This window comes from Orcinus orca, chromosome 8 (assembly GCF_937001465.1).
Source record: "Orcinus orca chromosome 8, mOrcOrc1.1, whole genome shotgun sequence".
In the NCBI taxonomy this organism is placed as follows: domain Eukaryota; kingdom Metazoa; phylum Chordata; class Mammalia; order Artiodactyla; family Delphinidae; genus Orcinus; species Orcinus orca.
In genome coordinates, this window is record NC_064566.1 from 65,752,698 (window position 1) to 65,780,585 (window position 27,888).

Consider the following 27,888-nt stretch of genomic DNA (forward strand, 5'->3'; position numbering starts at 1 on the left):
TTACTTAAATATTATTTATACTATTAAAATATTACTTCATTTATAATTCTCAATCTAACATTTAATTATTTAATTTACATTCTAGTTTTTAATAACTCCAAGAGCAATGTTTTGTCATTAGTAAATCTCCAAATAAGATGATGTGATCTGTAAAAACCCACCACCACTTTTACTTCGTACTATCAGTACTTAACGCTGGCCAGAGCCTCTATGCTGTAAAAGTTGTAGCTGCCAGAAAGCAAGAATCCCAACAGAGTTCCAAGCTACCAATCTGATTGTTCCCATGTCTCTTGATGTTTCCCTTATTGTGAACTAAATCTTAGGTTATGAAAAGTAGATCTAAGCCAAGAAGATAGAATAGGGAGCAACAAAGTTAGTCTTTGTATGCCTGAGTACGCATCTGGCTTGAGTTAATCTTATAATGTATTCTAAAGGAAAATGTACATTTTGCCAAATATTCATATCTCTGTTCTATTCTTTCAGTGCAGACATTGTAAAAGATAATTACATATGATGTTTAACATTCCCTCAGGCCTTGTAGGAGCCTATAAACCTCCTTCTTCTAAGTGTTGGCCAAATGTATCAGGATAGCTTTTAAGGTTGATCTGGTTGTGAACAGGTAGAACACAATATTGTTCCTCTCAAACTCTTGGGAATGATGCCTTTATAAATTACTGATACTTCCTCAAACTAGCTAGGAATGAAGAAGACAGATTTTAACAGAGTCTTTGCCCAGTCATATCACCCCAGATTTGAAGGAGGCTTGCATAGAATAGCACACAGAATGACTTCACCATGTGTGGTTTGAAACAATGACTGAAAATCTTAGAATCACATTTTAGTACCTTTGCATTTTATAATGTTCAGATTCATTAATGTTGTCTAAAGCACAGTGTAGTGATTCCTTAATGTTGTTTCACTATCTTTTTAAGTGTTTAGAAAACTTCTCAAAGGGAAGAAATAATAAAGTATTCATATCTCTGGCTATATTGTTTCTCTTAGAACATTAAAAATAAATATGCTAATGACAAATTTTCAGTTAAAATATGTTGTAGGACATGTAGTAAAGTTCACATTCTTAAAATTAAAACAGATATTAGGGGACTTCACTTGTGGCACAGTGGTTAAGAATCCAACTGTAAATGCAGGGGACACGGGTTCATGCCCTGGTCCGGGAAGATCCCACATGCCGCGGAGCAACTAAGCCTGTGCACCACAACTACTGAGCCTGTGCTCTAGAACCTGAGAGCCACAACTACTGAGCCCACGTGCCACAACTACTGAAGCCCACACACCTAGAGCTCGTGCTCCGCAACAAGAGAAGCCACCGCAACGAGAAGCCCACGCACCACAATGAAGACTAGCCTCTACTCCCTGCAACTAGAGAAAGCCCACGTGCAGCAATGAAGACCCAATGCAGCCATAAATAAATAAATAAATAAATAATAAAATTTAAAAAACAGATATTAGTGTTTTTCCTTTATACACAAATACATTGATGAGACTATATGATACATTGTTAAGAATATTAATTTCTGGGAAGTAAAATTGAAGACAGAGAAAATAACTCATCTCATACACATCTATTTTTAAAATTTATTATTAAGGTTTTTAATGTTTATAAATTTACATACTTTAAAAGTTTAATTTAAAATATAAACATTAAAACATTCCTGAGTCTTACTTTAGTCTCACTTAAGTTTCCTAGATGAAGAGAATGGAGTTTGGCTGTTACTGACCTTAATATAAGTAGCAGAATACTCATCACCTAGTTTAAGGAGAAGAAAATAGAATGACAGAATTTGCAAGAAACCTGGAGGAATGTGTACTTTGATATCCTGGAGAAAAACAACCTTTTCTTTCAAATTATTTGTTCAAAATGGCATTGGATTTTTAATGTGCTCAAATGACTAATGATTTTATAACAGTCCCACAAAAATATAAACAGATATTACATAATCATCTTACATTTGAGAACAAAATGTAAAAATGATGTCACTGCACAAGAATTTATTCAACACGGAAAATGAATTTAAAAGCCACAATGTGTTTATTTTAAATCAAGAGCTTTGCAACAATAAATAAAAATAATTCTAAAATGGATGTTACTATGGTAAATATTAAATTTTCAATGTAACAAATTTCTTAAACCAGAGAAAATGATCACAGAATATGATGTTCTTTAATCATTATTGTCAGGTCTTTATTTTTAACCCTCTTTTCCAAAGCTCTAGTTTCACATTTTCTATGCCTGCTAGATAATTTCTACTTGAAATTCGCTCTAAATGTAATATATCTAAAATTGCTGTTCTCTTCTTTCCTAAATTATCTTCTCCTTCTAATTCCCCTAGGTCTGGACATGGAAACTACATCCCACCAGAACAGAGGTTCAAATCTCAGAGTAATACCAGGTATTTCTCTTCCTGCCAGCATTCAATCAACTTTCAAGTCCTTTCAAATAATATTACCAAAGAAAACGTCTGATCACAGCAATCTCCTATTGATTAACCTTTCGTATCCTCTTATGAGAAAACACGAACATTCTTTCCTACGGTCTCTGACCAACCACATTTGTCCCAAATTCTTTCCAATTTTATATCCCATTTTTCCTCTTTGATTCACTCTAATTCAGCTAAGCCAACATAGATCAACTAATATATTTTCTTGTCTCTTCGTTTTCTCACTTACTAGTATACTCATTTAGAATGACTTCATTCCCATTTCTCATATTGGACACCGGTAATTCTTTAAGGCCCATCTCAAATGCTACCACTTTCATGAAGAAATCTTGATTTCCCATGCTACAAAAATCCCTCTCTTCTCTGAAATTCCAAATTATTTGACTTTTATGCCCTTTATTACAGTTTACCTCTTTAATTTTGTGTAATTTTTCCAGTATTAATATACTATAAGTGTCTTGAAATCAAGAACTATTTCTAAATCATTATCATATATTCCATAGCATCTTACCCTTATTGGGTAGGCATTCAAATATCAGTTAATAAAATATTGGAGAATTAACCTGAGAATGAATAAGGACTTCAACAATGGGCAATTCTTCTACAATTTATTCAAACATTCAACAAACATGTATTGAGTATTAAAAAGTTTCACAGACTATACTAGGAGCTCATGTAACTTCACAAATGAGGATTGTTCTAAAAGTAAGAGAGGAGATAATGTGCCAGGAGTGCAAAATCCATCACAATTAGTGCAACATCGTGACTCTAAACGTTTTGACAAATATAACATTTCAATATTTACTGGTTTACTTGAAGGAAAAAGTGTTTACTTGTATAGTTTCATGAAAAAAATGCTAAATATTAAACAGAAAGATCCTGGAAAAGTATGTAAGTGAGATTTTTGCTAACTACAATGGAATATGTGCATTTATCTCAGCTCCCTCAAAAGAAAAAAACCAAAACACTGAGATAACAATTTATGAATATAAAAATACACATGGCAATATCAAAGGTAACACAGGGAATGATAACAACAATAGAGAGGTGTCAACACATTTTGAAAGACGAAATGTGGGTGACATGGTGGTTTGGGAACTGACTGGAAAAAATTCCAAAGCTGAAATCGCACAACCTTCAGAAAAGGGATCACCTTGAGAAGCAAACCCATCTTTCTCACACCTCACTGGGAAAACTTAGGTCTCAGAGACCTCACAGACAACAGAAGAAAGCTGAGGTTGGACTTATCATTTTAAAAAAGAGAAGAAATGTGTTCATGTCTGTATATGGGATAACTTGACCCCCAAATTACCTCACCCCAAGCACAAGCCAGGCAGCTACACTCCCACAAATCCAAACACAAGTAGGACAAGTAGAGGTGGGACAAAAAGGGCTCAAGATACAGGAATAGTCTGTACAGTGGAAAGTAGGGCTGAGATGTCATTCATTTGCTCAGGAAATATTTGATAAAAGTAGACTAAGTGCCATATCACATTTACATATCCCAAACTGGGCTCTACAAATTCTCATCAGAATGAGAGCTTTTGTAGATGAGAATTTGATAGGGAGGGCCCTCCCTATCTCACATAATGCAGCTCCAGTTGCTCAGACCAAAAAACAAAAGAAAAAAAATAAAATAAAATAAAAACCCTAACTCTTGTATTTCTTTCCCATTCCATACCCAGTCTATCAAGAAATCCTGCTAACTCTTTCAAATATATGAAGAACCGGATACCTCTCACCAGCTCCACTGTCACCATCCTGGTCCAAGCAGCATCATACCCCAGGTGGATGACCACAACGGCCTCCTAACTGGTCTCTCTGCTCTGCCCTTCATCTAACCCTAACATAGCATCCAGGGCACTCCTGTTAAAAACTAAGCCAAGTCATGTCCTTCCTCTACCCAGAACCACCCAATGGCTCCTTCCTCACTCAAAGTAAAAACCAAAGCCCTTGCAGTGTCATATAAACCCTACATAATCTGACTCCTCATGACTTCTCTGACATTATTTCCTACGATCCTTCCTTTTCCTTAGTCTATTCCAGACACTCTGACCTCTGATCTCCCTTCTCCACTCACACCCCTCCCCACACACACACACTCACGCAGATACAAGTCAACAGATATCAAGTATAGCTCAAGGTGAAAACTGCCTGTTTTTTTAACAGAAAAATGACATAATCTGATTTTCATTTCAAAATAATCACCTTGGCAGCTTGTTAAGATTAAATGGTAGCTGAACAGGGATATCAGCTAGGTGCTTTGGGACCACCTAGAGGGGTGGGATAGGGAGGGTGGGAGGGAGGGAGACGCAAGAGGGAAGAGATATGGGAACATATGTATAACTGATTCATTTTGTTATAAAGAAGAAACTAACACACCATTGTAAAGCAATTATACTCCAATAAAGATGTAAAAAAAAAAAAAAAATGGTAGCTGAGTAAGGGCAGACAGATGCAGAGGAGTCAGGAGGCTATCCAATGGTAGTAGATTGGACCAGTGTGGCAACGGTGGAAATGGTGGACATATTTTGAAGGTAGAGCCAAGAAAATTTGTGGATGGATTTTTGCCTATATTTTTAAAAACTGGTAAAAGTCAAGAATGATGTTCAGGTTTTCAGCCTGAGCAACATGGACAACTGAGTTGGCATTAACTGAAGTGGGAGAAGATGGTGGGTGGAAGAGGTTGGAAGGCCAAAGGTTAGTTCAATTTTAGACATGTTAATTTAAGATGTCTATTAGACATCCAAGTGGAAGTTCCTGGTAGACGATGGGACACAGGATCCTGAATTTCAGAGATGGGGTCTGGGCCGGAACTATAAATTTGGGAGATGATAGCATACGGATACATCAATAGGAAAGATCACCAGAGAAATGAATTTAGCTGGAGGAAAAGTAGTTCAAGGAATGGACACTGGAGTGTTCTGATATTTAGAGGTCATGGGATGACAAGGAATAGCGAAGAAAGAAAGACCGAGTAAAAGTACCCAGAAACCTAGGAGACAAACCAGGTGAGCGGATGTCCTGGAAGCACAATGAAAGCAGGGTATCGATAAAGCAAGAGATCAGCTGTGCCAAATGGAGATGAGAGGTCAGTCCAACTGAGGACTGCGAAATGACCCTTGGACCTAGCAATAACATGGTCACTGTTGACCTCGGAAATGTTTAAGTAGAGTGGTATGGGCAAAGTTGGTGGATTTAACAGAGAATAAGAGGAAAGGAAGAACTGAGAAATCGGGAAGTAGCAGAAAGGAGATATTAAGTCAAGAAAGGAACTTTTATTGATCATCTTCTCTTTGGTATCTAGGTAAAAGGAGGCATCCAAAAATACCAATTGAATAAACCAAGTTTAATATTAAACAACAGGTTTGCTCTGAATACATTGACCTATTTAAGTTCATATTTATCATGCAGGATCACATTAGGCACCGAAGGAATATTTTCTTTTCACCTGGAAAAAAGTCAAACTAGAGCAGTTAGATAATGTCTAATTTTCAGAGAATTCAGATGCCCTGTTAAGTTTCCTGAACATTAGTGACCTTCTGGAGCAATTTCCACCACTGTGCCTGCTCTATGGTTAAGACACATTGTTGCCTTGCTAATGTATCATCCATCCCAGCTGAGTTTCTAAATTGTCCAAGCAAAAGATTTGTGAAACCCTAGAGAAAAGTAATTTTTAAGAGTTAAATAGATGAGATCAAGACCCAAGATCAAAACAACTGATGCAGACTTCCTGGTTATATTTAAACCCATGGAATTAAACAAATAATAACAAAAATAGTTTGCCAGTCTTGAGAAATCCATGGCCATTCTTGTCTGGTTTTCATTGAAAACTGGAAGGACTATTCCCAAAGTGACTGGTTGAGACATGAAAAACAAAAATCAGAAAAACGATGGCAAGTGCAGGCATGCTATGTAAAAGTACAGACAATAACAAACTAACAACTAGACTTTCCTGTGACTCATGGAAAAATATGTGAAATCAGGTTATCCAAGTTTAAAAATAATGAATCATACAACTTAAAATACAGATGTCAGGAAAGCACGTGTGTTTCTGAATAAAAATAATAATGAAAGGATACAGAGATATTTATTCAAACTTCAATCAATTACTGCTATACAAAAGCAGATTCTGCATTCTTTACTTGAGAATCCATGAAAAATATTAATAAACATAAATAATATCTACCTCAGTTAAATACAAAGAGATGTTACATTCTGTAGTAAACAGTAGGTTTCATGCTTTCTTAAGTTTGGCTTTTTAAAATCATCTCTGATTTACATATCAAATTAGATGAGAGCATACCTTAATACATTTGTTTTGGTAGAAAATCCAAAGTTTGGTAATTACAGAGCACAGCTAGAAAACACTTTAAGAGATCAACTACATAGTCAAAAAAAAAAAAAAAAAAAGAAAAGAAAAATCTACCCAGGTTTTAAGTCAATAAAGGTTTAAAGAAGGAAAAGAATCAGAAAACTTGAATTTTGGTTCCAACTTTGTCATCAGTTGTGTTACTTTGGTTTTTTGATCCTTTAAACAATTTATGTTTTAGATACCTCCTTCCCTCACAGCAAAGAAACAAGTAAATCTGCTGTTTGGACTACAAATTTTTAAAGTTCAATAACTTTAGATAAACTATTAGAATTTATATGTGTCTCAAGTTTAAGTTTTAAAAATAGAATTATCTCACAAAAGCTATATTTTAATACACCTTTTATATATTTATAGGTATATAAATGTATATAAATATATAAATTTAAATACATCTATCTAAGTGTTGTGTGTAGTGGAAACTGTGGTGCCCTGTTCAGGTCTTCGTCCCTTCTCCCTTTTCCCAATTTTCAGTATTAAAACACTCATTTCCCCAATCTCCCAGCTGCTGAAAGTGCTGACTGCTGAGAGCTACTTCTGAGACCCTCCCCAGGAATTGCCATCCACAGACAAACGCTTCCCCACCCATGTCTAAGGGTCAAACCCAATGACTGTAATTTGGGAGTACACAGATTTGACCTCCTGACTTCAAGACAGGACAACTCTGAACTATCATTTTACCTGTAGCTCTCCTGTGTGAGCTGCTGAGGTCTCTGTGGAGACTATATCACAGTTCAACTTCTGCCTTGCCTCCTTAGTCCCTCACTCCTTACCAGGTGTTGATCTGAGCACACTAACCAACAAACCTCTGGCACGCAAATCTCTACTCCCAGTCTGTTTCCCTGGAAACCCAACCTGAAACATCCTTCATCCCACGGACTAGTAAACCACAAGAGGCAAATCATCAGTCCCCCAAATGACTGTTTCTAAACCAGTCTGTGGCCAGAGCTTAGTTAGTTATTGCATGCTGGAGAAGGAAGCAAAAAAAAAAAAAAAAAAATCAGTTTAATCCTGTTTTGATTGTCCACTCATTATTGGAAATAAAAATATCAGACGACAACACTTATATGTGGAATCTAAGAAAAAGGTACAAATGAACTTAGTTACAAAACAGAAATAGAGTCACAGATGTAGAAAACAAACTTGTGGTTACCAGGGGAGAAGCCGGGGGGAGGGATAAATTGGGAGATTGGGATTGACATATACACACTACTATATATAAAATAGATAACTAATAGGGACCTACTGTATAGCACAGGGAACTCTACTCAGTACTCTGTAATGGCCTATATGGGAAAAGAATCTAAAAACAAAGTAGATATATGTATATGTATAACTGATTCACTTTGCTGTACACCTGAGACTAATACAACGTTGTAAATCAACTATACTCCAATAAAAAAATTTTTTTTAATTGTGGGATTGGAGTGAGAAAAACAACAACAACAACAGAAACAACTTCTAACTGACTGAGAACCTCCTGTGTGCCAAGCACCCTGCTTAGCTTGATTATATCTTTTTAATTCATATTCAAAGCTTCATAGAGAAGTTACTATTATTATCCATGTTTTATAAAGAAGTAAACCAAAGGTAAGTGTGTTAGTTATCTTGTTCAAGGTCACAGTACTAATAAGTGGGGTATTCAGGTCTCCAATCCCAGCTGTCCAGGATTCCAAAATCTATGGTCTAATACTGTACAGTAGCCTCTGATCTCCAACAACCTTTGTCAGCAAACGTTCCTGCTGGTTACACCCTGAGAGAATGCAAGTGTTACCGCAGAAAACAATCACAACTTTCTGGGAACACCCACCAAATAAGCATGGCTTCCATGTGTAAGAAAGTCAGTGTCAAGTATAAGAAATGTTGAAGCACTTTAAGCAATGAAAAGTCAACCTTTGAGTTCCTAATTAAATCAGTAGTCAAAACTTAGCCTTACTTTGACTGAGATTATGAAAAATATTATAGTGCTTCTGTACCTTATCTTTGCACCAACTTTTTTTGTTATTTTCAGTTGTAAAAGCTTCATCTCTGTTTAAAAAATGAGGTGAAATTCAAGCTACTGAATCTGGGATCAATGGATATTTTATAGATTTGAGTTTTCCTTATACTGACACAATATATTAAAGTAAATATTAGACTTTTCTAACAGGGGAATTTGACTTTCAACTCCCCACAATATTTGAAGAGCTTAGTAGTGTGGGCAATATAAAACTTTCAACTTCATATTTCTCTTGAAAATACATTTTTATAGTTTCATAAATTTCTCTTTTAAATGGTAATTCTTTTTTGTTGACTCCAACAAGTATGTCTAAGAGCAATAGGAGTTTTAGAAATATGAATGCCCTGAACATGGCTAGGTGGTGAGGCATGAGAAAGACAGGACCGAATAGCTGACAATACACCTTTCAGCCAGGCAGTCTGTGTTTCTATCTCACCTGTGCCACTAATTAGTTGTGTGCTATCTAATATTTCTGAGTCACATTATATTCTGTATCATAGAGAGTTAACAGTACACATCACATAGAAATATAGAACTAAATAATATAATATTTTCAAAGTTTGTTTAGGCATTTAATTAGTAGGTACTATTATCCTTGACAAAGATGGGATGTGTATACAATTTTAGTGGGAATTGGCATATTGGAAGTCTCTTTGGTTTTTTTTTTTTTTTTTTTTTTGCAGTACGCAGGCCTCTCACTGTTGTGGCCTCTCCCGTTGCAGAGCACAGGCTCTGGACGCGCAAGCTCAGAGGCCATGGCTCACGGACCCAGCCGCTCCGCGGCATGTGGGATCTTCCCGGCCCGGGGCACAAACCCGCGTCCCCAGCATCAGCAGGCGGACTCTCAACCACTGCGCCACCAGGGAAGCCCTAAGTCACTTTGTTTTGCTTTGTTTTATTTCAAAGGAACCCTTAAAACTATCCAGTGAAAATGCTTGAAAAGCATGTATTTTACATGTAAGTGCCAAACAGAAGGAAATGGCAGGAAAAGACAGTAAATTAACATAATAGCATAATGTAAAATTTAGCTTAGAAATGTTTTTGCTTTACTCAAATTCATTTCCAGGCAGCAGTACAGTTCACCTCTTTTCCCTCTTACAAAAACAGAGACTCCCTTGGGGCATGGTATGAGTGAGACAGCTAGCAATTCCCCCAAATGTGGGAGGGTTATAAACCATTTCCTAAGCCTACACAAAGTACATGGTACACAGATGGTCTGGTGAGAAGAATCTTCCTTTGTCTTAAAATTTCTTTTGGAAGCCAACTATTGTTGCAATTTAAAATATCTATGAGATAAAATTCTTTCTAAAACAATTAACACTTTGAGGTTTAATATGGCATAATCAAAACATACAAAAACTGATGTTTAAAATAAGGATAAATGTGAATACAAAACCGAAACTTGCAAAGTCAAGATCCATTTTGACCTGCAGGTTGCTAGGCAAACCTAAGATATATTGATAACATTTGTCAAATAAGCAACAGAAATTAGGAGCAAGTAATTTTCCACTGTTAGCCCTGAGAATGGGGCAGTGGAGGTGAAAACTTGACCTGCTGTCTCTAACCAGATGTTCTCAGTAAACTGTTTCCCTTTGTCTTTGGTGGTTCTTCCCAAACTACCTCCGCCATAAGTACATTTCCCAGTCCTCTTATCAGCTAAAGAGAAATAGTCATCATGACCTTAAAGATTAGACTCAGTGGAGAACAGTATGGAGGTTCCTTAAAAAACTACAAATAGAACTACCATATGACCCAGCAATCCCACTACTGGGCATCTACCCTGAGAAAACCATAATTCAAAAAGAGTCATGTACCAAAATGTTCATTGCAGCTCTATTTACAATAGCCCGGAGATGGAAACAACCTAAGTGTCCATCATCGGATGAATGGATAAAGATGTGGCACATATATACAATGGAATATTACTCAGCCATAAAAAGAAATGAAATTGAGTTATTTGTAGTGAGGTGGATGGACCTAGAGTCTGTCATACAGAGTGAAGTAAGTCAGAAAGAGAAAGACAAATACCGTATGCTAACACATATATATGGAATTTAAGAAAAAAAAAATGTCATGAAGAACCTAGGAGTAAGACAGGAATAGAGGCACAGACCTACTAGAGAATGGACTTGAGGATGTGGGGAGGGGGAAGGGTAAGCTGTGACAAAGCGAGAGAGTTGCATGGACATATATACAGTACCAAACATAAGGTAGATAGCTAGTGGGAAGCAGCCGCATAGCACAGGGAGATCAGCTCAGTGCTTTGTGACCGCCTGGAGGGGTGGGATAGGGAGGGTGGAAGGGAGGGAGACGCAAGAGGGAAGAGATATGGGAACATATGTATATGTATAACTGATTCACTTTGTTATAAAGCAGAAACTAACACACCATTGTAAAGCAATTATACGCCAATAAAGATGTAAAAAAAAAAAAAAGATTAGACTCAGAACCTGACTGGAAGCCTGCTCTTTGACTGAGAGACACATCAGCCATAAGCATTTCCTCTTTCTCCTTAAATCCTCTAGCTTTTCCTTTTCTCTGGCTTCACCTTCCAAGTGAGAGATGGGAGGAAAAGACAATCCATCTATGAAGTATTTCTCAAGGTAAGTCCCAAACACTAATTATATATTAAGCGTTTTTCACTCTTTCAACAGATATATATTGTGTTACTCCGTGTACCAGATGCAGTGCTGTGAACGTAGGGTTCCTGGAGCTTATGGTCTAGGAGGAAGACAGGTATTAAACAGGTAATTTAATGGCACTAATTGCTGTAGAGAATATACAGGGTCTTATAAAAGGAAAAGGTCAAGAGAATGTATGGTATTTGGAGAGTGAATAAGTGGAAGAAGCAGTGGTTGGTTTCTAGGGCAAAGAGATTAGTCTAGACAAAGATCTAAAAGTGAGAAAGTAGAAAAGGGTTAAGTAAATGGGTGAATAAAATTTAATGGGATTATTTATTAAAGAACATCTTAAAACCAGTAATATGGTAAGAGAAACTATGAATTTTTTAAAGCGATACACACTAACCACTGTTTTCCAAACTATTTTAGGTCTTTTCTTTCTTGTTTTTCTTAGAGAATTTTCAGAGAACCATGTTCCTTAAAGAGAACTGAAGACTGGCCTGGAAGAAGCAGAAGGAAAAAGGAAAAATCTTTTCTTAATTGAAGAAAGTAAGAAAGAAGAAAAACTATGATGGATACAGAATCCCAGGCATCCAACCTCTTTGCCTCCATCCAACACACTCCAACCCTGAATCTTCTGAAACAAGCCTGTAGTGGACACAGAGCCCTTGTGCTGAGGACTTACCAGACCTCCTTTAGAGTCAGGGTGATGGTCCTTTGCTGTAGGAAGCTGCTCATAAGGAGACTCAGGAGGACTGTATACCTAACAGCGCTTCACTGAGGTGAGGAGAAGCTCTTCCGTCTCCGCACCCAGCCAAGTACATCCTATTTCTCAAAGTAGTCACTAAACCAATATTCTTTCTCCAAGAACAATGTATTGTGGGCTTCCCTGTTGGCGCAGTGGTTGAGAGTCCGCCTGCCGATGCAGGGGACACGGGTTCGTGCCCTGGGCCGGGAAGATCCCACATGCCGCGGAACGGCTGGGCCCGTGAGCCATGACCGCAGAGCCTGCACGTCGGGAGCCTGTCCGCAAAGGGAGAGGCTGCAACAGTGAGAGGGCCGCGTACCAAAAAAAAAAAAAAAAAAAAAGAATAATGTATTGTTATTCCTATTCTTACACCTTAGGATTCCACGGGGTGGGGGTGGGGGAATGTAAATAGTCCTTCATTCACACAACAAAATGTAAAGTACCTGAGAAAATTCTTATATCATTTTAGCTTGTTTTATCTTTAGACTGCTATCCCTATCTTTTCTTTTGATTCATAGCCAAACACTGCTATTTGGGAGTTGATGAGAGCAGAGATCCACTCACAGACAGAACTAATAAGTGACAGAGTTGGGACCGAATTCTAAAGTTCCTGTCATTTGTGTGAATATTTCTACCTTTGACCTCACATGTAATTTGTTCTCCCTTTCTCCCTTTCTTAGCTCTCTCTCCTATTTCCAGTTGCTGCTCTTCTGTTCCCTACGTTCCCTTCTCCTCTTTTCTTTTCCTCCCATCCGTGCCTCAAGCCAGCTACAGGGTTATCACAGCTCTTCCCAAATCAGCTTTCAGGCAGCAGACCCGGCCACATAAAGCATTTGCTTAAAGCCCTTCAGATTCTACACAACACTTTATGTTATTTCTCCTTTGCCCTGTGAAAAAGTTCTAGGCCAGCTGAAAGAGACTAGATCTAGAAGCATCTACTCAGTGTGTAACACAGGTGAAAAGTTCCTGGATTTTCTGTTTTGAGAGAACATAGAAGTTTTCAGTGACAGAATATATACTCAAAAGTAAACAATCTTCTTTTTTTTTGTCATTGAAGCTGGGTGATGGGAATGTGGGAGTTCATTATACTATTCTCTCTACTTTTGTGTATGTTGAAAAACATTTTTAGAAAAAATCCCTCTCTTCTCTGTAGTTGACATTCAGCAACTGCCTTCTTTTCTTATTCCATATTCTCTACTTAATGCTATGATGAAGAAACGATTTTCAAAATATAGTCTCATGTTGTACACCTTAAATATATACAATTTTCATTTTTCAATTATACCTCAATAAACCTGGAAAAAAGTTTCAAACACAGAGAAAGGTTAATTTCTGAAGTAATTTTCATATGACCCCAAGATTGAGCCAAACTTCCTAAACTACTCTATCAAGACAAACTTACTTGTGTATTTCTCCCTTTTTCATTCTCCCCCTTCTTTTTATGTTACCAACTTTATGCCTACAGGATGTAGGGATGCGGAGAAATAGAAACATGTCTTACAACTATCAGAACTAAAGCACAGTGCTTCTGACTGTAGTGGATGCAATCACATGAAAATGGCTTCATGACTGAGCTGAAACATCACACCTGAATGGTTCTTGATCAGATTTACTCCCCAAGCTTCCTGCTGTCCTAATAGGATGTGGGCAATCTTATTCAGCCACCCTGTAGGGTGTGCATGTGCTACAGGAGTGAAGGGTGTGACATGGCTACTTGGCTCCTGATGGCCTCAGGACTCCTGTTGGTTTTATATCTCATGAGGGCAACTAAGTTTCCACTGTTACTCATGGTGACACATTTCCCCTTTCACTGTCACCTGCAGCCCACACAGCACCAGATGAAAGGGTGTCTATCATCACTATTGGAGAAACTACTATAACTACTATATATATACTACTATATGTATACTATATATACTATATATATATATATATATATATATATATATATACTATAACTACTGTAAACTACCATAATGACTATAAACTACTATACTATACCTGTCTCCAAGGTAGGCCAATGTTGCCATCTTTCTTGATAAAATGGAATGTTGTTAATTATTTCACTAGATACCAAACTACATGTCCTCAATAATTAATAATCTAGGAAATACAGTCAATAACTATGTCATATCTTAGTATGATGACAGACGGTAACTGGACTTATCATGGTGATCGTTTAGAAACATACTGAAATATCGAATCACTATGTTGGGTAACAAGAACTAACATAGTGCTGTAGGTCAATTATACTTCAAAAGTAAATAAAGACACAAACAAACTCAAAAAGAAAAAAAGATGAGATTTATGGTTACCAGGGGAAGGTAGGTGGGGCATGGGGAGGGGGAAGTGGATGAAGGCCGTCAAAAGGTACATACTTTCAGTTATAAGATAAATATGTACTAGGGATATAATATACAACATGATAAATATAATTAACACTGCGGTGTGATACATATGAAAATTGTTAACAGAGTAAATCCTAAGAGTTCTCATTACAAGGAAAATATATTTATTTTCTACTTCTTTAATTTTGAATCTATATGAGATGACAAATGTTCACTAAACTTATTGTGCTAATCACTTCATGACATATGTAAGCTAAATCATTACGCTGCATACCTTAAACTTATACAGTGGTATATGTCAGTCATATCTCAATAAACTGGAAGACAAATTAAAAATAAATAAATAGATAAATAAATTTGCTACATACAAATGGAATGCAAAATTTGGAGCAAATGAAGCAAAAAATTCTCTTTCTTTTTAAAGAATTGCTATTGGATAAATAACTTCTGTTTTTTCTCTAACCGTTTGACACTTCTTTTCTGCTTGTTTTATCCTTTAAATACAAAATTTTCTGGCCTAGCCATCTTTACAAGTACATGTTCTCAAGGGACAAGTTCACGCTGAAAATAAAAGTCATAATACTTGCTAACATGTATTGACATGTACCTGACACTTCACGTTCCAGGCTGTGTTCTACATACTTTATTTGTAGTAGTTCATTTAAACTCATAAATGTGTGAATAGCTGTTGCTTTTATCACAATATTACACTGAGAAATGAATGTACAAAAAGATGAAGTAACTTGGCCAAGGTTTCCAAGTTTTCAACTTGACTAATACATCAAATTTAACAGCGGTTCCAATCCCAGCACAGCCTCATCCCTAAACCTTAGCACTTTGACACCAGTTATTTTTCTGGCCTCTCCCCCATAATTTGTTCAATTTTATTTGCATATCTTAGCATATATTTTAAACATGTGGTCCCTGTCTCAGTTACCTTTGTTAGAAACTGAATAAAATCTTAACCTCTATCATCAATGGGGAATATTAAATAAATTACAGTACGTTCCTACTGTGAAATATTATACAGTGATCAAAAAGAACGAGGCATATACAAATACAGTAACATGGAAAGTTGTCCATGACATATTGTTGTGTAAAAAGAGAAAATGATAAAACAAAGGATCCAGCAAACAAATGCCAGACACCTATATATGCCAAAGTATACAGAAAAATACCTGGAAGAATATAGGTCAAACTCAAGAAAAGGACTGGGGAGTGGGGAAATGAGGAAAAGTCATAATGTGATCTTACATGCTTGTGAATTGTCTACTTTTTTATAATGGGTTCAGGCCATTTGTATAATGGAAAAAAATAATGTTAAACAATGGGCTAACAATATTTGATAATGCCGTTATTTAGCTAGATTTCCCCTCATTATTATTCCATTTTATTTTTCTGACCTTATTTTCCTTTCCTTTCTCCATACACAACCTGGGTGCCAATTATACTGGGCTTTTTCTTTTCTAAACATTTTCGTATGCTTCCACCTCAACCCAGAGGAATTTCCTTTTCTATAATTTTAATCTCTCTAAAGAAAATCATGCACATATTATATTTTGGTACATAATTCATAAAAGGAAGAGTCCAAATATTCAGGAAATTTTCTGCATTTTGAATCAACAAGGTTTAATGAATTAAATATACTATTTCCTGAAGTTTAAAGTTGTAGAAAATAATAAATAGTTTAAAAGTTTCTGAATAATTATATTTCTTTGTAAAAAGATGGTTTACTTAAACATTAAGGATATTGTGACAGGTTTGAATGATATGGAGTGGAGTGGAGTGTACACACACAAAAAGAAAAAGACACATTTCATTCTAAAAATTAAAAAATCAAAAAACAAGTTTCTTACCATTGTGAGAGTAAATGGATGGTTTTCCAATGCAGACACACTGGGACAATGTAGAACAATATACTAAAAAGCAACAAACAATTTTTAAATGACCAGAAAAGAAATCCAAATAGTCTAATGATGCTAATTTTCAAAAAATATGTAAAGATAAAGGGTATTTTAAAAGTTTCCGGACACTGACTCACCTGGCCAGGTCTTGCTTTAAAATTTTCTTTGACCATTCGGATTTCCATGACATCTGAGGGATGACTTATGACTGAGATGATGGTGACTGGCTTATTGCTCCGGATACACCTGTAAAGCCTTTCAGCACAATACAGGCACAAAGGTCCAGAAATCCAAAGCCAGGTCTAACGGAGAATTTTTGAAATACACTTTAAGAAACACTTGTATTATAAGAATCTTTATATCCTGCCCAGCTGCTTATTTGACACATTACAGTAATAATACAGTAATAATATATATTTTTTAGCATTCAATAAGAAACATTTATTTCTTGGTAACATATCTGTAGGACAACTGGGGTGTTTGTTCCATGTGTCACATCATAGGACCAAAGCTTGAGGAGCAGTGGCTACCCCAGGTATGCTCTTGCCATGGTGCTGGTAGAAGTATAAGAGGACAAGCCCAATCAGACAAGCACACACATCATATCCTCTGCTCACATCACATCCACTAGCATCCCATTGGCCAAAGCAAGTTACATGGCCAAAGATATGGAACGCTTCATGAGTTTGCCTGTCATCCTTGTGCAGGGGCCATGTTAATCTTCTGTGTATCGTTCCAATTTTAGTATATGTGCTGCTGAAGTGAGAACAGTAATAATATTTTAATCTGTATTTTAAATAACAAAGTGTAAAGAAAAATGCGTAAAAAACAACAGATGCTCACTGCAACTTAAACAAGAGTAAAGTATGAAATAAAAGGGGAAGTAATATCAAGACCCTACCCTCTAGCCCTTGCTAAGGGTATAACTACCATTAACAGGTAAGCATACGTTGTTTCATATATCCTTCTGTGCACACCAGAAATATATAATGTATATATATACAATATCTTTATCTAACAAGAGAAGAAAGGGAAGTAAAAGCTCAAATAAATCTGAAGATGATTTTAACAAAAATGTACCAGTTCAATGTTTGTTAAAAAAATGAGAACCATAGATATTGATAATGCACACAATGTATATGCATAATGTACATATACAAAATGTATACCCAACGTAAAATACGGATATGCACATATTTTTAAATATGGGTATACCACATGTGTTGTTCACAACTTACTTTTACGTAATATGAATAGCAGATAATATTTAGAATTTGGAAACCATGACAATTTTGCATGTGTGCTGGAGGGATAGCCCTGATCCCAGGATAACTGCGTAACCTGTGTAGCCAACCTTTCTCTTACAGCTGCATACTTTACCTCCCTCAAAACCTGGAGGCCTCCAACCCAAACTTATTTTCATGGTCACTTCTTTAAACCTTATTTACAGAGTTATTCCAGAACTATATTCTTCCACGCAAATCATGCCTCTTCCTCACATTTGGTTAGAAACTGTGTAAAGAGTAAGCATCACAGGACAAGCTCTGCAACTTTGGGGCAGTCACCATTCGAGCATCAGGTCGCACACAAGTAAAGTGGGAGTCCCAATACCTGCCCTCCCTAACATATAGTATTGTGTGAAGCCCAGAAAAGCAATGAAGGTTGTAAAGTCTAATAGAAATCTAGAGGGTTATTATTAATAATAAACACAAGACTAACACTCACTCACTCCAAAGTCATCTACAAACTCGACCTTTTGATCCCCCTTTCTTCTTCTTAAAACAGACATTCAACATCACTATTCCCTGATTTTCACTTGCTACAGACAAAGAATACAGGGCATAATACCCATGTGGACAGCTCCCATGGCCACAAGGGAAGATTAGGACCTTTATCAAACTACTGGCTGGGTCTTTGGGAAAGAAGTTTTCTAAGAGCAAATCAACAACCTGGTTTTACACTCTACTTCTCCCACGTGTTAGCCTGTAGAGTTTGGTCAAGGTATTTTATGTGTTTAAGCCACAATTTCCTCATCAGAAAATTGAGGATGATACTAATTACTTCAAAGAGTTGTGAATACTGAAGAAATTATGCATATAATATATTTTAGCATAGTTCCTAGCAGATGATATTAAGCATTCAATAAATTGATTTTACAGCTTAGTATTTATAATATTATATATAATATTGTACCATAATATTATAATATACCATAATAATTATTAGTAGTAGTACTAGTTCTTTCACTATTGTTTTCCTTATTCAACTTATTTTTCTCAATGCATAAGGAAAATATCTTTGCTACCTTTCTTGTGGCAAGTACCAGTGCCACAGTATGCAAAGATCATATGATCAGTTAAGCAGGGATTTTCTATATTCTGTAATATCATAGGTCTTTCTCGTTGAGCTGTCGGCTGCCTATAATGAAACAATAGGTACTAACTTGCTATTGAAACATCCTGAAACATTCTCTTCTGCAAGAATAATTGCTTCATTACCTTCAAAAACATGTCTAAATACAATGTTGATCAATTGTTATGGAAACATGGACTTTGCAGAGACTATTAAAGACATAGAATTAATCTGACCTGTGGAAAATTAGCTTGGAACCTGGGCTCTTCCATACAAATCTTCACAAATGTGTTCTGGGTAAGCTCATCTGGTTTTGAAACTCCTCCAGGGAAAGATTCATGAAAATGTTCTGAGAGATCCTCTGGTAAGTGAATATTCTGGTAGCGGGTTCCATTAAGATTGATGCAGCCAGGAGGGTGCATATCTAAATTAGTTTGATACTTAAGCAGCCCTCTAAAGTTAAGAAAAAAATAAAAACAAGGAGATGAAAAAGAGATTGAAATCAGAGAACAGAGTACAAGAAAATAACCTTATTTTCTTGTTAACTTTACATAGCATTTATCCAAAAAAAATGCTTCTCATATATCTTACTTAAGAGCAACTGAGAAATCTTAAAACTTTTAATAAATTCTTTACTATGGAACTAAATCAAAAAATTTAGACCCCCCCCCACAAATGCCACAAATACATGGTAGAGAAGACACTTGCAATCTTTCCAAATATTCTTGAATTTGACAGCCTTTACTTCAAGTCATTAGGCATTCATACAATCACATACAAGTTTTCAATAAACACTATAATGATGAGTACTTTCACTATAATTTCAAACACAAATGGAAAAGTATGGGGATCATACTTGATTTGGCTAAGACTAGATAAAACAAGCCTTGTTGATTTACAGAGAAACGTTAAACAAACATAACAGAAACTGGAAGCTTGCATCTCCTGTGATCTGAAAACAATACACAGCAATTAGGCCCTAAACCTGCTTACTTTTCAATTTCTCCATAAACAGGACCACATAAAAGGCTCAAAATAATGAATCAGGAAGGAGAACTTAAAACCCTAAAATCCCATTCTTATTATTTCATATTTTGTGAGATTTAAGATAACCCTTCAACTTTCTGTGCTCTTTATTTCTTATAGGAGTTAAGTAAGATCTACCTCACAGGGATAGTGCATGAAATCATAGATTATATAAAAAAAATTTTTTTGGCATAAGCAAATCTTGAAGAAAAAAGTAAGATTTTGAAAAGCACTGAAAATGTTTATTTTAATTTTGAGATATTAAAATTTTGGTTTCCAAAATTATTTTTCCTCGTTGTCTGAGTATGTTTTTAAATTACCCTTCATGCTCCCAAACAATCAATTTTAGTACATTTAAAAAGTACATCTTTAAGTTCACCATGGCTATAATTTTACAAATGATATTACAAGGATGATATTTTCAAACAACAAAAACTATAACAAGAAAACTGACACTAAATAGGTCAATGACTTAGCAATGACTAAGGTAGTCTTTGGTGGAATGTACCATCTACTCAAAACCTGATCATTCTCCCTTTTACCCCTTTTACTTATGTTCAATTCCCTTTCTCTCTTCACTTTATTTTACTTTCTTCCCTAAAACCAGTCCTTATGAAGTCACTGGAGAGCACAGAGAACACGTCAGGAGAATCTAAGTAGTGGCTGTATTACATAACATCCATGGTAGACCACACACACATCTTTTTTCAGTAATGCAGTAGATATGGCCTAGGTATGGAATAAGTGAATGCATATTATATAAATGTGAGCCAAGTACTCTTTAAAAGTAATCTAAACTCTATAAAAGTAATCTTTTATAGAGTTCTAGTCATATAATACAATTGTGTCATTTTAATACGTGAAAAATCCATTAATTTGATGCAGCTTTTATTACAAGTAATGAGTTACCCAAACCTGTTGCTCTTACTAACTATCCCAAGGGTAGTGGCTGATGGGTGGGCAGGCCAAAAATCTCGATCATGTTTTTCTATTGGTTGCTAAGTTGAATAAACATTGGCATAATGCAACTGGCAGTATCCTAGGTGGTGCTACAGATAGTCAGATCTGGCCCCTAACACTCCAAAAACTTAAAATCCAGTTTAGAAGATATCTTTAGAGAAGCTGAACATAACTCAGACCACAAATAATAATTTGAGTAGAGTGATTTGATAAGAGCTTAGTGGGCTTCCCTGGTGGCACAGTGGTTGAGAGTCCGCCTGCCGATGCAGCGGACACGGGTTCGTGCCCCAGTCCAGGAAGATCCCACATGCTGCGGAGCGGCTGGGCCCGTGAGCCATGGCCGCTGAGCCTGCGCGTCCGGAGCCTGTGCTCCGCAACGGGAGAGGCTACAACAGTGAGAGGCCCGTGTACCGCAAAAAAAAAAAAAAGAGCTTAGTAATGTATAGAAGACATGAGGTCCAGTCCAGAGCAATTTGTATACATTTCACATTACCCTCACCACAGCTACATGAAATACAAATAAATTATTATTCCCATTTTACAAATTAAGAAACTATTTTAATAAATTAATACCCTAGGGTCACACAGCTAATAAGTGGCCGAGCCAAGATTTGAACACAGGTCTGACTCAAATTCTAAGCTCTTCACCTCTTACTATACAGCATGTTAGTTCACTGGATCATTGGATCCTCACAACATACCTTTGAAAAAGTAAGGGAGGGGAAGGTCAATATTTATTAAGAAAGTATGTCAGGAATTTTGTAAACATCTATTTCCCACTTAAGATTCGAAACAAAATAACATACCAGGTGTTTTTATTCCCATTACACAGATGAGAAACACAAGGCTATCATTTAGGTCAGAGATTAATTAAGTAGTAGTCAAAGCATGGGATTCAGAAACCTGAGCTCCCTCACTCCAAAAACCTATATCGTGCATAGCAAATCAGTTGGTTAAAGAAGTAGACATTAAGGGAAGGGGTTCAAAACAAACAAAAGCCTGGCAATTAGGTCAGATAGAGAGAGAGAGTGTGTGTGTGTGAGTGTGTGTGTGAGTGTGTGTGTGAGTGTGTGTGTTATTTATTCCTTCTCCTAAGTCATCACAGCATTCAAGTGGGCATCACCCCATGTGCTAATGGTCCTTAGAATGACAAATGTTTTTACTATGCAGTACAAATCTTCAGGACAGCCCAATCAAATAAACAATGTTGCCATTCTTGGTGTATAAAGTAGCATATAATATTCTAAAATCCCTTTTAATTTTGAGAGTTTTATGTTATTTTAAGCTATTATCAAGCTTAATGGCATAGGTTACCTCTGTCTATGCCCATTAAAATGGTCTTTTCTTTGTCTCAGATTGTAGTTGCCATTGAAGAAACATGGATAAGAGAGAAAAGATCTACGGGCAAACAATGATAAGAAACCAAAAATATCATTCATCAGAAAAAAATCAAGCATGGAAGCTCTGGGTTTTTTGGCTAAATTAGGTGGTAAAGATACTGACGGGTTCAAAAGGAAGGACACTGGCAGGTATTAAACTTAGTATTGGAAGGATAGGTAGTACATGCCAGACAGGCGCTTGCTGCTTCAATACCTATTTCCACAAACTTCATAATACATTTGTGTGGTAAAGGTCAGTAGCCCCATCTCAGAATGAGTGAAAACATTCAGAACTGTTAAGTAATCTGCCCAAGACCACACTGTCAGTCTGTAGCCAAGTCAGAGTACAAAGGCCATATACCTCCCCATGTACTAGACCTGCTCCCCCTGCAGAATCCCCATTCTACTTATGAACAATATACTGAAATTGAAGACCAATGTGTGCAATGAATAAACTTTATGGCTCTACATGGTGATATATCTGGAAAAGGAGGTAGTATATTTCTACCAAACCAATAATTTTATGTTATTTTTTAAGTTCAAATAAATGCAGTAACTTACTTTTTCATTGTACTAGTAAAAAATAAAACTTTTTTAGTACTGGTACAGAACTTTTTAGAAATTTTAGAAATTTCTTTGGTACTACTGAAGAAATTCTTAGAATTTGCAACCCTAGAATATAACATTTCTTTAAAAATTATATTTCAAGTCCATAAAATAATTTCACTCTGAAGGATTTTGAATAGGAATGTACATTAGATATTATAGATGCTAGATTGATAGATAAAAATCAGATATCATCTTTTTAATCCAGTTACTTCACTGTGACCACATTTGTTAAAACTGAGTTCAATATTACATGTGGTCTTTGTGATTTCTTTGAATCCCTAGTACCTATATTTATTTCAGCAAACATAATAGACTTGTCTTTCTTTAGAGTTTAATGCAATCTTTTCAAATACAACAGAGCCCACTTTACTTAACACTTTAAATAATGCACAGCTGTATCTATCTGACGAATAATCCTGATTTTCTTCCTTGCCCCACATCACCACTGAGATACACCTATTTCACATTTATTATTATTTAAGTTTTGAAACGTATTAATTTAAACGATATGGCCTCTGTCTTTAAGAAGCTTAGAATTTAGTGCACTTCTATCCAACAGAACTTTCTGTGGTGGTGGAAATGGTCTAAATCTGTGCTGTCCAGCCATGGGCCACATGTGGCTATTGAGCAATTGAAACGTGGTAGTGCAGGCAAAAAATTGACTTTTTCATATTATTTCATTGTAATTAACCTAAATTGAACAGCACAACTTTAATGGGTATAATTAGGCATGAAAGCAAAAACAACTAAAAACCAAAATGAGTAAGGCTATATAGACGTATAGTGACCCCCGGAGAGTACATAGAGATAATGAACTCTGATTATGACATTCTGGAAAGGGCTTCACAGGGAAGCAACTGAAGGATGTGGAGATTCTAATGTTAGAGACTAGGGAAATGGCATTCCAATATGAGGGAGTAGTATGAACAAAAGCACATTGTTTATTCCCAAATTAGTAGAAGGGATAATATCTTGTGCATTTATATATCCCTCTTATAACTACACTCACTGCCAAATCTCATCAGCCCTCCTGTAAGTTTCTTGCATGTAGTAAGTCTTCAGTGAGTTTCTAGCGAATTGATTTTAAAAGCAAATAATAACTACATAATTTGTTTGAATACAGCAAGTGCATCTAAAAGTTAAAATAAAGGGAGGGCTTCCCTGGTGGTGCAGTGGTTGAGAGTCTGCCTGCCGATGCAGGGGACACGGGTTCGTGCCCGGGTCCGGGAAGATCCCACATGCCGCGCGCGGAGCGGCTGGGTCCATGAGCCATGGCCGCTGAGCCTGCGCGTCCAGAGCCTGTGCTCCGCAACGGGAGAGGCCACAACAGTGAGAGGCCCGCCTACCGCAAAAAAAATAATAATAATAAAATAAAGGGAACATTCTTATATTGTTGTACCTTTCCTAATTAAATGAAAAATCATTTGAAAGTGAAAGAAAAAGACATTAGTGAATGGTAAGCAGAGAATATTGCCAAGTTAAGACAGTGATGTGGCAGGGAGTTGGGGAAGGAGGCACATGGCCTATGTGGGAATAGGAACACTTATTACTAATTTATTTTAGGTATATTGCATTATGTTCTAAAAGAGAGATTTTGAAGTATCTCTGGAATGTCTAGCGTCCTTCAATCATGAGAGATCAAGGATTTTATGGTGTATCAAAACACATGGTTGTGGACACTATTGTTTTTGCACTCATAAGGATTTCAAGATGTGCTTTCAACACTCAACAGTGTTTCCACAAAATAGGTTTCTTTCTTTCTTTCCTTTTTTCCTCACTAGGCATTATAGTTATACCACTATTTTTTAATGCCTGGCTGTGACAAAGTCATAGAAAATAATATAGTACACAGAATAAATCCTACCAGGTTAAAACATAGAAATCATAAGAACTTTTTACGGCAAAAGTTAAATATTACAAAACACTATGCCTGCCAAAAAGAGAATCACAAAATCATCTCTACTTTAACTGCAAGTTACACATTTTTAACAAATGCAGTGTTGCTTATGAGACCTTTATGTTTGTGGTGATTTTAATCCTTTTTTAAAGTGGAGAAAAAAATCCTTGTCCCATGAGGAATCTATTTTTTACCATGTATTCTATAACATACAAAATATTTCTTTTCTTTACAGAAAAAATATAACAACTTGTTTCTGACCATTCTTTTTACTTTGCTTCAAGTACAAAAAAAGAGCTTAAGAAAATACATCCAAATTCAATATTGCAAAACCCACTGGAATTCACTGGATTCTGAGGAATCCACTAGAATATACACTACTTAAGGTCAAAGATTTGTCCTGTGCCTCTATTTTTCTGGTGTCTGGAACAGTGCCTATAATCTGTAACAAGTGTTCGATAAATATTCACTGAATGGATTAATAAATGGCTAGAAGTATATAAATAATTTTTTTTGTGGTTATTTTTGAAACACGTGATTGAGGAGTCACCCGGTTTTAACAAACACAGAAGTTAGTTTGAACTCATTCTGATTTCAATAAAGATGTCTAGACTTTAGCAAATGGCATTTAGTAAAATAAACCATGTGTGTTCATTCAACTTTGCAGGGAATAGCATTAAATAGGTCTGCAACTTACAGCATCCCTCTTCACCCTTGAGTACTGCAAAGTCCAACCTGAGATCTCAGCCCTGCCCTGAACCTGAGCCCATCCTAACCTAGGTAGACAAGTCATCAAGAGAGTCAATTCTATCTGTTAGCAGCATCTAGAAATAGAGTGCTTTCCTAAACTAAGGATCCAGCGTGCCTCAGGGAAACCCTAAGCATCAGATACCCATCCAACCAAAGCTTCTACTCTCACCCCCACTTTGTCGGGTCTGGCCAGATTCTTGCCAGATACTTGCCTCTGCATTCTTTGCTGGGCTCTTGCTACAGATAGCCGAGTGTACTCGTAACCTGCAGCTTGAGTGGAGCATGTATTGTGTCTAGCTCTTGCTGGTGGTGATGCCCAAGGTACGAGACTGGGCAACACAAACAGGGCCAGCATCGTGGGTGTGTGACCTGTGTGCTCTCACGGGACCCTGATCTTAGAAAGGCACTGTAATTGGTTCAGTGCTCTGTTGCCATCATCTTGAAATGCTTAATAATTTTCTACCAAAGGGCCCCGCATTTTCATTTTGCAGTGAGCGCTGCAATTAAGCACCCTGCCACAGACACAATGCAGCTGGCAAAACAAAGCCTTGGAGTCTAAGGACATAGGGTCAAGATCCCAACCCTCCCTACGTGTGTGAAGGAAAATAGGTCATTTTAATACGTTTTCTCAGCTGAAAGCGAGAGACCGTGCCTGTTACCCTCTACTTCACAGGTATATAAAGGAAAGGACTTTGATCTCTTGGGAAGGAAAAAATATGTAAGCATCTAATATTTGTTACTATTTCCTCTGCTTTCAGGCTTTGCTAAAAGGGCAGTGGGAGAGAAAAGGATTATTCCACATTTCATAAAAAACATTAATGTACTGAAAATATTTTTACCATAAATTTAGCCCTAGTTCCTTCTCCTTCCTCCCCAACTTTCTCACCCTGTACCTCTAGCCAGAACCACTTGTTATTATAAATAAGGTCCCAGGAGAAACACTGAGGTTAAAATTATGTGAGAAAGTATTTGGGCTGAAGCTCACTACTTCTATCCTCAAACTGGGGAGAACGTTAACTCACAGTTTAGAAGATTAAAAATGCATTAATAAGCATAGCTCATAGCATAAATTAATTCATTTACATGAAAATGCTTCAAATATACTACACATCTCTGTCTATACAAATGGCCTCCTTATGGGAGAAAATACCGCACGATCTCAATTCCCACCCCTACCTGGCTTTCAGGATAAAATATCAGCAAAAATAAATAAATCATAAGACTTTAGTCAGGAATTATTACATAGAAAAATCATTTTTTACAAAGAAGGAAAATTAATCCTATGAGTGGGAAATTAGAAATGGGAAAAAACACATACATGTCTAAAGATCATAGTTGTATAGAACACTATATTTATTAACATATGGAAAATATGTAAATATTATGGGGGGGATTTGAATTCCACATGACAAAGACTTAATCCCTCAGGAATTTTATTCCCCAAATATATTTTAAGTAAAAAATTAAAAAACCAAAAATGTGAAAGAAGACAAATAAAAAGAGATGAAAAACTTTCCTCCATGATCCAAAGAATTTTTAGCCACAGAAGCACACAAAAATCTCCAGCAAAAATGTGCCAGTCTACAACACAACGAAAATAGTTAAGACTTAAAAGTTAATTCTTCAGGCACAGGAATTGATATTCCAGCTGCCATAATAACTTATTACCTAGATAACACTAAGTATAAGTGACAGGCCCAAAATGGTAATCCAAGTTACATTTAAATAAATACACAGATTATTTTTATTGCTATCTGCAATACTTTAATATTTGAGGAAAATTGGAAGGGCCTAGAAGAATAACACATTCCTAGCTAAAAGCCAATTAATACAGTTCCATGTAATCTAGCAAACACTGAGTGAATGATGATTTAGGATTGATGATGAAAGGGATTCCACTGATGAAGATAAGTAAGAAACAGTCCTACCCTCAAAAACACTATAATTTACCTAGGATACGTCACTCTTCTATATGTTCTTTTCTCTTTCATACTGTAACTCGCAGATGCATAATGGGGGTAGACTGCAGAGAATTTTCCACTATTCAACTACAACTTCAGCTATAACCTGACTTTCTCCCTTTTACCTAAGGTTTTATATAGTGTTTAATATTCTGTACTTTGGGCTTAACATACAGCTTCTGGGCCTTCCTTTCCCTTGGCTTCACCAAGTTTCCATTTGACATTCTAAGAAGAGCTGGTGCCTCTCCCCAGTAGGAATATCCCACAAGCCTCTCCTCCTTCCACGTCAGTGTGGGTAAAAGGAGCCCTCAGGGTTTCCCTGGTGGCACAGTGGTTGAGAGTCCGCCTGCCGATGCAGGGGACACGGGTTCGTGCCCCGGGCCGGGAAGATCCCACATGCCGCGGAGGGGCTGGGCCCGTGAGCCATGGCCGCTGAGCCTGCGCGTCCGGAGCCTGTGCTCCGCAACGGGAGAGGCCACAACAGTGAGAGGCCCGCGTACCGC

General features: G+C 36.7%; 1 protein-coding gene and 1 non-coding gene across 3 annotated transcripts in view; both read right to left on the minus strand.

The window, feature by feature from the left end:
* NOX4 (NADPH oxidase 4) overlaps positions 1 to 27,888 on the minus strand; it is a 149,381-nt gene that overhangs the window by 71,865 nt on the left and 49,628 nt on the right. For both annotated transcript variants that reach the window (XM_004271881.3, XM_033431916.1), the window contains 3 exons: positions 19,040 to 19,256; positions 16,589 to 16,753; positions 16,404 to 16,466 (listed from right to left, as the gene is read on the minus strand). In XM_004271881.3, coding sequence (XP_004271929.1) covers positions 16,404 to 16,466; positions 16,589 to 16,753; positions 19,040 to 19,256 — 445 coding nt within the window. The remainder of the gene's footprint in view (positions 1 to 16,403; positions 16,467 to 16,588; positions 16,754 to 19,039; positions 19,257 to 27,888) is intronic.
* LOC117202162 (U6 spliceosomal RNA) lies at positions 17,114 to 17,220 on the minus strand. Its single transcript, XR_004484355.1, has one exon. It is a non-coding gene; the product is annotated as a U6 spliceosomal RNA (small nuclear RNA).